The sequence below is a fragment of the Pangasianodon hypophthalmus genome, chromosome 21, assembly GCF_027358585.1.
Source record: "Pangasianodon hypophthalmus isolate fPanHyp1 chromosome 21, fPanHyp1.pri, whole genome shotgun sequence".
Taxonomy (NCBI): domain Eukaryota; kingdom Metazoa; phylum Chordata; class Actinopteri; order Siluriformes; family Pangasiidae; genus Pangasianodon; species Pangasianodon hypophthalmus.
In genome coordinates, this window is record NC_069730.1 from 13,055,728 (window position 1) to 13,067,908 (window position 12,181).

A 12,181-nucleotide genomic window follows, 5' to 3' on the forward strand; every position below is an offset into this window, starting at 1 on the left:
CCGCACTGTCTTAAAACCTATTCAAACCTATGTATACAGATAGAAAAAAAATACATCTTCACTTTATCATGGTGATAAGTGTAAATCTGCTTTATTACCATTGCCTTTATCACAAAGTAAGTCTTTGAAATACAGACTAGAGTCCATTCTGTATATAAACTGTACACAAAAGCAAGGCACTATGCTGTACATTTACAGTGTTTCATTCATTAATTCATCTTTTAATTCTCTTCACATATTTCATAGTGTTATAACAAGCACAAACAATGACTCCAGGACCTATAATGTGAGAGATCACCTGACAACAGCCAAAGTTCATTCACACAGTAGAAAGGAACTTACATACTTGTAAACTCCACTGAAGATGGAAAATACAAGAGCAACTTGAAAATTAGAAGAGTGTACACTCTCTTGCTACAAATTAGGCTACATTTTCCTCAAGCAGACAGCACTATCCCAGGAAAAGTTGGGAAGACAGAGAAACTAGACTTGACTAGACTTACCTTTACTTTAATAAGATGAAGAGAATAGAACAGCTGTTGTCAAAGATGGTACAGAAACTTACTACACAGCACAGTTCATAGAAATGTGATATCACACACAGTGGTGACTGTTGAAAGTGCATAGAAACAAAACACGTCAACATCAGAGACAGACACCACAGCAGGTAAACACTGTTAAACCTAATGTGACATTCGGCATGACCCACATCACCCTGTTGTCAGTGACTGATTCCTGAAGGCATCATTTTCATGACAAGCTAAGGTCGCCCTACCCAAGTGCACACAGAACCATAGCTGTGACAGAAACAGAGCATGGTCATCATCATCACTGAGAGGCAATTAAAAGAGTCCTTTGGCTTTTTTCAGGTTGACTTGCTTCCACCCTGGCAAGGCTTCATACTCCTCTCTCTTCATCTCCAGGGCTTTCTGAGAAAACAGAACACATGCTGCACTTATGAAAGGAGAAAAATACACACATGCATGAAAAACTGTCATTCAGCAACTTCCAAAATCAATACTGAAATGGCCAGTAGTCCCTACTACTCAAAATCTTTACACTACGCTAATAATAATATTTAGGATTCACACCAGAAGCAACCGCCTGTGTTCTGTAGGCCACTGTACAGCACATGAGAGTTCACACCTCAGAGGGCTGAAACACTGGTTAAAATAGATGCCTACACACCATGACAATCCTGATCAGCAGTTCATGAAGCAGTTACTGAAGATGAATGAATAAATGGCTTCACATATCTCAGAGGAAATATATGTTGACCTTCACCTTCCCCAGCTGATAGCGATCTTGTGACAGTGGAGCGCTAAGTAGTGGGTGGGAATTGGCAGGTGGCGAATTTTGGGAAAAAATAAACAAAAATCATTAATATGGAGAAGTTTTCTATAATGAGACATTTGTTAATTTGTCAGTAAGTTTTCTGCCATGGGAAAGTCTTCAGGACTTTCAGGTTTCTCAGTAACATGACAAGCTGCCATAACATTAAATGTAACTATGAATGGTTAAAAAGCATGATGTGTCATTCATTAATAAATTAATAATTCTATAAATGGCCTATTGTGTTTTAGTAATTTTTTTAATTGTCTTTTATTGCTTTATTCATTTATTTAACATTATAATGTCATGACCTAATAGTGCACAGAATTGAACAGTTTCTGTTAGCCCTTCTACTTTCACAGATTATTGCTGGAACTAATTGATAGAATAATAATAAGAAGAAGTATGATAATTGATAAATGATAATGTTACAAAAAAATAGCCTCATATTATGGCCCTTCAATGGCTCGCAAAAACATTAGAGTTAGATACCCTTGAACTAGTTCATCTATACATGACAGCATATCTTCATTACTGCACTGTAGGTACCATTAACTTTATAGGTACATTCCTTCTTGAAGCTTGCTTTACCACTCATTAATCTGGCATGATCAGTTAGATTTTAGATTATGTAAAGGAACGAACAGTACACAACTACAGTCTTTAATTTGATATTCAACTTTGATAAACCTTGGATTTTTCAAATTCAAGGTTCATCAAAGTTTTAAATGCCCGAGTTGCACTGCATTTCATTACTGTATAGCTTAATAATAGCCTTGTCGGGAATCCAATTTTTCCAGGCACATGTATTCTCACACTCTGAACATGTAATGGATTTTATTGACCAGCAGATGTCAGGGTAATGTCAAATAACACTATAAATCAATTACGCTTGTTTCAGTTTTTCACAAGGCCTTATTATTCTCAATGCAGGAAAGGTTCAGGGTGTGGACATGCTTGTCAAGTTCAAAGCCTTTGAAAACCTGAAGCTCAAGTATGCACAACAGGGTCAAATCTTAGATTTGTACTGTGTGCATGTGCAGCATCTTATCAAAGGAAATATCTGTAAAGTTGGCATAAGTGAGAAAGAGTGCAAAAGGAAGAACAAGACAAACAGATTCATTAGTGAAGAAAAAGTGAAGCAGTGCATAGTAGATATCATTCTGTGCTTGTGTGAGGTCCAGTGGTTTAAAAAATACTCACCAACTCAGAAATGCCTACAAACCAGACTAGAGCATAAAAAGTAAAGCATCAGATTCTAGACATTTAGAAGCTTTGTATAAGAAAATATGTTCTCTAATGAAATACACTGCTTCTCAAAATTTTGGTTTTATATATTCTGGTTAGTTGGAGATGATGATTGGACAATGGGAGTGGTCTCACCTCAAAGTCCTCATCTGATAGGTAGACTTCAAGGCGCAGGGGGTCTACGCCGTGTGGAAGGGGCCGACTCTGCAGTGCTGCAAGAGGATAAATACTCTGGCAAAGACGAGCCAGAACATCCTCCACCAGAGTGATCTGGTTACACATCTCTGCCTCCTACACACACACAAACACACACACACACAAGAGGTCCAAATGAAAAGTTAAGTACAGCATAATGCAAACCATAAGATGAAAAGACTATAGACATTTGTAAGTGCAACTTTCAGATTTCGTTATCATGATATCCTATTACCTATAACCACTTCTATTTTTTTAAATTAACACTTGGATTCTAAGCAAATTCTAGCAGTTCCCCTAAATAAATGTGTTGCCTGTTTCATATATAAATATACACATACACCACACACATACTGCATATCATTTCTGATATCAGCTGGTTTCACCTCCTACACTTTGCTTGCATAGCTGATGAAGGACTTTTGTCCAAAATGTCCTTTCCCTCTGGAAACCTTCTGTACTACGCTGCAATTTTTACTACACATGTGAGTAATTTTGTACACATTTGTGCAGTCTCACCTGTTCCATGACCTCGGCGATATCCTCACGGTGCTCCCAGCTGGGGAACATGTTAGTGAAAGTAAGAGGCTCCAGTCCAGCATGGATCAAGTATGACTTTTGAGGATTCTGCTCATTCTTTTCTGAAAGATGAAGTTAAGCCATTAAGCTGTTAAGCCTCAACACAGACAGGCCTTCATCTTTTACCAAAAAGGAACAAGAAAACTTTAGCCCAAATACTACAATTCATGTCTTTCTAGAACATCAGCTAATTCCTAGAACACACAAAATAACAAGACTATTCCTTTATACAGAAGGAGCAACTAATATTAGTGGGCAAAGAGAACAAGTGTTTGAGTGGGGTTTTTTGTTTGTTTTTTAATGAAAGTCATAGCTTTTCCATTTACCATGTTTTGTGTTCATAAGAAAAACAGTGTGAACCCATTAAGGCATTACAGACTTGAAATTATATATATATAAAATCACAAATGCAGCTGCCAATCTGCCTTTTAGAGTGTGTGTCATTGTTAAGCTATTGACGGATATTACATTTTAGCCTCTCATTTAATATCACAACCAGCCATCTCTGTAGACAAGTATATCTTCATCTAAACTTTAGTTCTACACAAAAATAGCACAAAATTAGGACAAAAATCTTCACCACACACTTCTGGGACAAGTCTGTTCGGTTTGTTCTAACTCTATGGTCACATCTCACCTCTGCAGTAACGGAGCACTGTCTCCATGGCACATTTCCTGTCAGCATCCCAGCGGATCCGGGCTGAGCCAGGTGTTTCCGTGTCCTGTGGCCACCAGCCTTGCCACAGGTACACCTCATGATAGTTATCCACCAGGAACAGAGCTAAAGTGACAGGCACAGAGACAAAGAAGGAAAGGAAGGAAGAATTTGTTATTTTTCAATGTAGTGTAGAAAAATACTTGCTTAGCCAAGTTGCTTTATAACAGAACACATATATATAGTACATGTGCAGCAAAGATTTACAGGGCAACAATCTACAGTACATACTGTATCAGTGATCTGCAAAACCTACTGTATAAACATATCTTTCATAATTTGTCAAAAAGTGGCAGAGAAAAGGCACATCTAATATCAAGTGATAGACAGTTCCAGAGCCTGGAAACCGTGACTGCAGATGCAAAGTCACATTTTTTAATCCAGACCAGAGTACAGTTACAGTACAGATGCTGGGAGGGGGAACACATGCGTTTAGGACCTAAGTAAGAATAGGAAATGTAGATAGTGCTTTACAAAATGGCAATAAAATCTTAAACCAAATTCTAAAATGAACAAAAAAACAGTGATGCTAAACACTCAAACCTTTTATTCATTCTGTACATTATTGCTTATTCATACAGGCTCAGTCCAAGCCTAAGAGCAATATACTGTATTGTAGGGAGACAAAACACTACTTATAAACCTCTTTACTTAATGTTCTGCTTACATCTTAGCCATGGATGTCCATAAACTTCTCATTACTTAGTTGGATGTCCCATTGATTGAAATCATCTCTTAATATTAGAACGACCCAAACCCCCAGTATGTATATTACACACACACACACACACACACACACACACACACACACACACACACACACACACACACACACACACACACACACACACACACACACACACACACTCATTCACATCTAAGGGCCATCTAGAGTAGCCAATCCACCTACTGGCTTTTTTTTCTTTTATGAGGAAATTGGAGAACTCCGAGAAAACCTACAACACTGCACAGACAGTAAGCCAAGCTCTGGATCAAAACAGGGACCCTGGAGCTGTGAGGCGGAAAGACTACATGGCCATAGACAACCAATATGTCTTCATCTCAAGTTTAACAAACAATGTTTATGTAAAAAGCACAAAACCTATCCCCCTATGACTGTGGATCCACTGAGGGTAGATGTACATGATTTAGTGCAAAAAGGTAATGTGACAATAACAAAAAGACGAGTAAATTTTTTAAATATTGATAGCCCATATATTTCACCTCTGTACTCAATATTCCTTGAGAGCACAATCTGTGATATAAATAATGTTTTTTTGTTTTTTTTTTTAGGTTGGAAAAAAACTATTGATCTACATTCAGTCTAAATTTACAAAGAACAGGGTTAAAGATTTCAATATGGAGTGTTATAGTTACCAGGCTGTGGTGCTGAGTACAGGTCTTCCTGGAGGAAGGGGAAAGCGCTGACCAGGTCTGGAGTTCTGGATGGGTAGAAGAATTCCTGAGCCACAAACTCACCTGATGAACTACTTAACTGGAAGAGACGTGGGGTGAAGTTAAACTTTCCTGGATCTACCAAAAAAAAAAAAAAAAAAAAAAAAAAAAAAGGCAAGAGATGTAACATATACAAACACACATCTAACAACTTGAAATTTCATAGTACATTTTAGCTAAAAAATTGTAGTTTAAAAACCATAAAAGCATCTTTTTATGTTAAATATAAAACTGCTGTACCTTGAAGCATGCAGTCATAAGCCTTACGATCCTTCCTGCCTAATGCCTCCCAGAATTCAATGGGCTCCGCCCCTTCTTCACACTCAAGGATGGTCACATTGCAACTGCTGTGCAGGCCTGCCTCCAGTGGTCGCCTTGGAGACATTAAACAACTTTTGCTGCACTCAATAACATAAACCCTAATTATTACTTGAGCTTAGTTTCTATATTCTAATACAGTGTTAACATTACACATCACTTGTGTGAATACAGGGGTGGACAAAACGGTAGCCTGTGCGGCCAGGACAAGCAGATTACATGTCCAGGCTATTCGTTTTTCATTCTCAGTTGCCAGGTGGACAAGCAGGGTTAATAGGCTTTTAATATAACAGTCAACAGCATTTTTTTTTTTACTTTACTCATTCAAAAACCAGAAAAAGAAAAATAACTTTTCATCTGATACGTTTGTTTAAACTAGGGATGCATCCGAACACAAATACATTATTTAGTTTGCACAGATAATGTGTTCTAAGTAGATAAAAGTACAGATATTAATAGGAGGTGCACTATATGTTTATTCATCAGAAAGGTCCACAAGACATCTGGCTGAGACAACAAAGAAACAAAACGTCATGAGAGTGGGAGGTGGGAGATTAAGCTGTCAGATATGAGGCTCAAATAAAGACTCATTAACATGAACCTGTGGTAGTCTGGTATTCCCAGTTTATATTCAGGAAACAAAACCAACTAAATTTGTTAGGGGAAAAAAAAACTTCTAGTTTAGCCCAAGACTTTCTGCAAACTTGATGTGTTTCATCAGCACAGACATTATCAGGAGAAAACCAAGGCTACATATTGTCGCCCCTCCCAGGGATTTACTTATTTTCCAGAGTTTGTATTAATGCACAAAATTAGCTTATGGCGTTGACTTACATTACATTAGTCTTCACTTATTAGCCTAGTTCACTGGGCTTCTGGGCAAGCACAGCATGGGACTGGACAGCACACTGAAGCTTTGACTTGCCAGTAAGCAAGTTAATGAATTTATATTTTGTCCACTCCTGAAATATCATAAGCAGACATCTCTTTAACTTACTGCTCTTTGATCTTGTCAGCAGCGGTGCTTGCCACCTCACGGGTGTGTGATTGCGTCTTACAGCCATGCCACAGGTAGATGAGGGCTTTGTTAATGTTGAGCAGAATCATGGAGGTCCGAGAGCGCAGACTACTGCAGTGACACGCTACCTCCAGCAGATGGCCTTCTACTGGCACCTCGCCACGAACACAGTACAAACGCCATTCACCTAGAGAGATTAAGGAAGAGAGAGAATATCATAATTGACTAATCTGATACGCTCTCTCTCTCGCTCTCTCTCTCTCTCTCTCTCTCTGACATACACACTATAGTGTTAAAGTAGAGCTCAATATTCAAATGTCCACACTAGTCAGGGTTTCATAGGGTTCTGGGATTGAATGAAAAAACAAATAAAGAAAAACAGCATGGTAGACTTTAAGAACAAAATAAAAAAGGTGGGGGCTAAAAACAGATACTTAAACCATCAACTTAAATGTCCTTACTCTGAATGTTCTCTTCCTCTTCTTCCCTCTTCCCACAATGCACTATCATGCCGCCATTGAAACACTGCAGGAAGCATGGCGGCTCTTTGCCCTGCTGCACCTGCACCTGTAAATCAAGATCCAGCTTCAAGTGCTCTGTATATAGCTCCTGCTTCAGCATAATATTACTGTACAGCCATTTACCATTTATGCCTTCTGCAGGCACTGTTAAAGTAGCATGATTTCAAAACTTGTCTGCAGTGTCTCAAAGTAATGAACTATAAATGTTGATTTTCTTTCTAATAAATTTTAGAAATAAATAAATTTTTTAAGATTTGGATTGGCGGGTTTAACATCCAAACTGTAGGGAACATTTATGAGCTGTTATATGAGGATGCAATAGTCGGCATTTCCTCTCAATGTGACAGGTGGGCTTATAAAAAAAAATAATAATAATAAAATAAATAAATTTAAGATTTGAAATGACTGATGTTTATACCTGAGACATCAGGCCCTTCTCAGCTGCCAGTCTGACTGTATACTGTAATGACACCTAAACCTGTATTTAGCCAGTTCAAATATACAATATTGTCTACTACATCTACATAATCCTGAATATGGCTCCAATTGTTATTTTTAGCCTATCTAGTCTAGTAGTTTTTAACCTATTTTAAACCTTATTGATCCATATTAACTTTTTTTAATTATTTTGATTTGGTAACGAATAAACTGTTTTTAACAATTAACAGTAAAAAAAAATTGCAGTAAAAAAAAAAAAAATCCATAGTGCAATCTGATATTATTTTGCTAAATTAATCAATGTTTACATACATTGATTAAAAGCCAGTGTGTTAGGGCACATATAAAACTGTAATGGCAAACACACACACTCAGTCACTCGCATACACGCGCACACACACTCAGTCACTTACACGCACGCGCGCACACACACACACACACACACACACACACACACACACACACACACACACACACACCTGTGCTCCTCTCTCCTCATCCAGCTCAATGGTCATCAGTGCTGAGGTTCCTTTTTCACTGACTGTAGAGTTCCTGCCTTGCCAGAAGAAATAACAGCACTTCTCTCGCCCTGGCCCAGCACTGCGAACCTGCTCCGGCTTCTGCCGGTTGCCCACTAAACACACATACAACATAACATTTTTAAGTTTACATTCACATTTTGTCAGACATTTTTTCTAATTCTTCTAGACCCAGGCTCCTCCTTTCTCCATTAACATTACATACATTACATACATTTTCTACAACTCAAAACACATACCCAGTATGTTCTTCCTGATTTTGATACTCACCTGCTGCGCTCACCATGTACTTCCATTTAACTACATAGGCGTCTCCCTCATGAAACTGGCCAATGCTCTGCTTGGGCAGGCGGCTGTAGTCGAATTCCAGGATGTGCCAGACATCCACACTGAGTGTGCTAATCTCCAGAGAGCGCAGGCGGTCCTCAGAACATCCACTATCCACTGGGCCATGACCGCGACCTACGTCCTGTCCTTCCAGAACCATGCTGATGGGAGACTGGAGCACTGGGAGCATCAACCCCACATCATATGCAGCACACTCCAAGCGAGAGGGTGTACCCTGAGATAGCTAATGTGGTTAGGAAAGACAAAGAGATGCAAGGGTAAGAGGAAACTCCACAGCTAATGAGGTGTAAAAATTCATTCATGTTCAGTAACCTCTATATCCTGGTCAGGGTTGTAGTGAGAGTCTGTCATATTCTGCATCCTTTTGCTTACAGGGACTTTGCTTTTCAGCCAATTAAATAGTTTTAAGGTATCCAAACTAGTTTTGAGATGTGTTTCAGATCTTCCATATCAACATACCAAGGGGTCAAAGATCATAAATAAATCGTACATTTATGGTTGGCACCTCTGAGTAAGTGGTAAGTGGTACGTTGTCAGCCTTAATATAATTATTTTACAGAAGATATACACAGTAATCAGGGAATATACCTTCTGCTCGAAGGAATGCTCACTGCTGCTCTTTGGTAGTGACTCAACAGTCTCTCTCCAGTCCAGAAACTTCTCTCTGAACAAAGATGTCTCATTGTGTTCAGTCAATCTGCCGAATATTGCCCAGTCTGGACGGCCTTGGCCTTTTCTGAACACACAGATATCTTAAACTCAGAGCAGTTTCTTTTGGCAGAAAAGGAAAGGTTTCTTTGTATGTGCGCTACTGCATCAAAACCTGGGTATGAGTGAATTGCATCCTCCTGGGTCGAGTGGGTTGATGTCACAGTTAGTGTAGTCAAAGGTGCCGTTCCACAGGTGCTTAGCCAGCTGGAAGGCCACCTTCCTCTGTGCCAGAGTGACTTCTTTACCATGCCACACATACACCTCACTGCCAAAATCAAACACTAGCACCTACATAAACACACATGTGCACATGAGAAAGCAGAAACACACAAAAAATAATGGTATTTAAATCCATTCAGCATTCCAGAGTAAATTACTATTCAAAATGCTAACTTTGCAAATCATTTCCTGACTGACCAATACAACCTTTGTAAAACCTTTGCAAAACGTGAGTGGAAACAAACATTATATATATAGATTAGATACAATTAAGGTTTAGACTTGGGATGTAATCGAAAACAAATGCATTATTTGGAATAAACAGATAACTTAAATTGATACATATAGGAATAGGAATAGCATTACATATAGAAATAGGAATAGCGTTACTCTTTGTTTGTTTTTTCAAAGAAAGCTTGCCACAATGGTTCACAGTGCATCTGTGTGAGAGATATGCATCAGAAATGGGATCCCGCAAGACATCATGCAGCTGTGAGCGAGCAGTCAGATATGAAGCTTGAATGACAATGATCTGCAATGCATTTAGAGCATACTTCATAGCTGCATGGTCAGGGTCATGGTGGTTTAAATTAGGCTACTATTTCGTTTATATTTTGGGAAATAGAACTAGCTAAAGTTGTTAGATTCCAGGAAGAGAAAGATGCCTACAAAGAAAAATGCCCAAACAGGTTTAAAAAAAGTCTCTACATGTCTAGTTGAGACCAATTATGAGTAGAGCTAAAGTTGAGGACCTATCAGAGCCACAATAGGGCTGGCATTTCTACCTCTACATTTCTTCATGTGTTTCCAAGGGCATGATGATAGGGTTCATATTTATTTTTTTAAGTGAAAAAAGAAAGAATGAAAGGAAAGAATCCTTTCTGGTTTAAGATTTAAATCCAAATACAGATACAGATATGGATATTTGGAGCACTAAACAGATATACACTGTAAAAACTAAAGGTGCCTCAAATATCCAAATCAGTACTCAAGGGACTTTCAAGTATATTTAAAGTTATTTATAGGTTTACTGCTGGACAGTCTAGCAGTTCTTGAAGGATCTTAAGGGTCTACAGTTCTGGAGTTACCGGTTTCATCACACCAAGACCTCAGGGTGCTTTGAGGGTTATTGGAGGAACTCATTCCCCAAAAGGGTTATTTTAAGATCTTTAAAATTTTAAGTTGTTTCTGAAAAATCCCTGTTGCAAAAGCTAGCTTCTAAAGGAACCCATGCAGAGATTTCTGTGACAACAATCAACTGTAGGAGTGCCTGGTATAGTTACCTTTTTTTTTTTTTTTTTTTTTTTTTAATTTTTATGAACGAAATAGGTTTCATGACAAGATTAGTATTGTTTGACAACAACTAAAATTAATTCGGTGGATGTCAGTGCCATGAATCTTATTACAATCAGAATTTTTGTTATGTTTATTATTATTATTATTATTATTATTATTATTATTATTATTATTATTATTATGATGATGAAGGAGAAGATGATGAAGTAGAAGAACAAAGGAAACGTACAAGGGCTCATTGACGTCTTCACGCACACGCTGTCTGCTCGCGTGCGAGAGTGATTTCAAATTCAAAGTAACGGCTCCTTTCCCTCAAACAACGGCGGCTCCATATGACTTTTACATTGAAGGTGAGTCAAGTCCCCAAATAAACATACAGTCTATACACTATTTGTACTCACATGCATACACTGACAAGCTTAATTATATTTTACATTGCTGTTTTATACTGTTAGCCACTTGGTTAGTACACAGTATAGTATAGTATATAGTTGTTTTAGCTGCTAAAGAATCTAATGAACCTTGTGGGGTGAAATGGGGACTGAAATCACAGACCATGATTTTTAGTCAGCTTTAATCATTATGTTCATATTTAGTCAATGTAACACTATTTTTATTATTTAGTTGTTGTCACTGGCGTTTATGTTAAATCATTGTATCTATGTTACATAAATTGTGGCTGATATTCAGTTAATTTTTTAAGTCTGTTTTTGTTCATTTACACACGCATGCGCACACATATGTACAAGTATAATTAAATTTTTTGCTGTTTACGCTATAGTCAGTTTGTATCTTACTCTCTCCTCAGAACATTCACTAGACTTTCTTTAGTAATCTGAAAATGTCACTGGTTTCACTGAGCAGCACACAACGTAAGTATTTATTTCTGGATCTTGAAATAACTAAAATGTTTTTTGTTTATTGACTGTATTTGTCAATTAAGCCTTAATCATGAAACAGCAGCAGAAAAGAGTATATATAAATCAAATCTTATATAGATATATTGTGAGTCTTGTGATAAATTCTACTCAAAAGTTATGGGAGAAATAGCATTTCTTTTATGAAGCTCTGTTGCAGAGAAACATCAGAAACCTTTTAAAAAAAAATCAACGTTCACACATTATATAATTCATAAATCAATTATTTTCTCCAAATTTGTAGAACTAATGGCCATCACAGGACTCACAAAATTCCCTATAGGCACCCCAGGTCAAATAACTTGTTTTGTATTTTATTTATATTTATATAT

The 12,181-nt window shown here is 37.7% G+C and overlaps 1 protein-coding gene across 11 annotated transcripts in view; it reads right to left on the minus strand.

The window, feature by feature from the left end:
* Positions 1-72: 72 nt before the first annotated feature.
* svilb (supervillin b) overlaps positions 73-12,181 on the minus strand; it is a 60,189-nt gene continuing 48,080 nt past the window's right edge. For 9 of the 11 annotated variants that reach the window (XM_034314674.2, XM_034314673.2, XM_034314675.2 and 6 more), the window contains 12 exons: positions 9,530-9,705; positions 9,295-9,442; positions 8,629-8,929; positions 8,299-8,453; positions 7,322-7,427; positions 6,840-7,047; positions 5,765-5,898; positions 5,447-5,602; positions 3,992-4,135; positions 3,295-3,416; positions 2,716-2,871; positions 73-929 (listed from right to left, as the gene is read on the minus strand). In XM_034314674.2, the coding sequence (XP_034170565.2) occupies positions 843-929; positions 2,716-2,871; positions 3,295-3,416; positions 3,992-4,135; positions 5,447-5,602; positions 5,765-5,898; positions 6,840-7,047; positions 7,322-7,427; positions 8,299-8,453; positions 8,629-8,929; positions 9,295-9,442; positions 9,530-9,705 (1,893 nt within the window). In that variant the 3' untranslated portion in view covers positions 73-842. Of the gene's footprint in view, positions 930-2,535; positions 2,562-2,715; positions 2,872-3,294; positions 3,417-3,991; positions 4,136-5,446; positions 5,603-5,764; positions 5,899-6,839; positions 7,048-7,321; positions 7,428-8,298; positions 8,454-8,628; positions 8,930-9,294; positions 9,443-9,529; positions 9,706-12,181 lie in introns of those variants that run through there. The other 2 variants (XM_034314668.2, XM_053227403.1) reach the window with 2 other exon arrangements.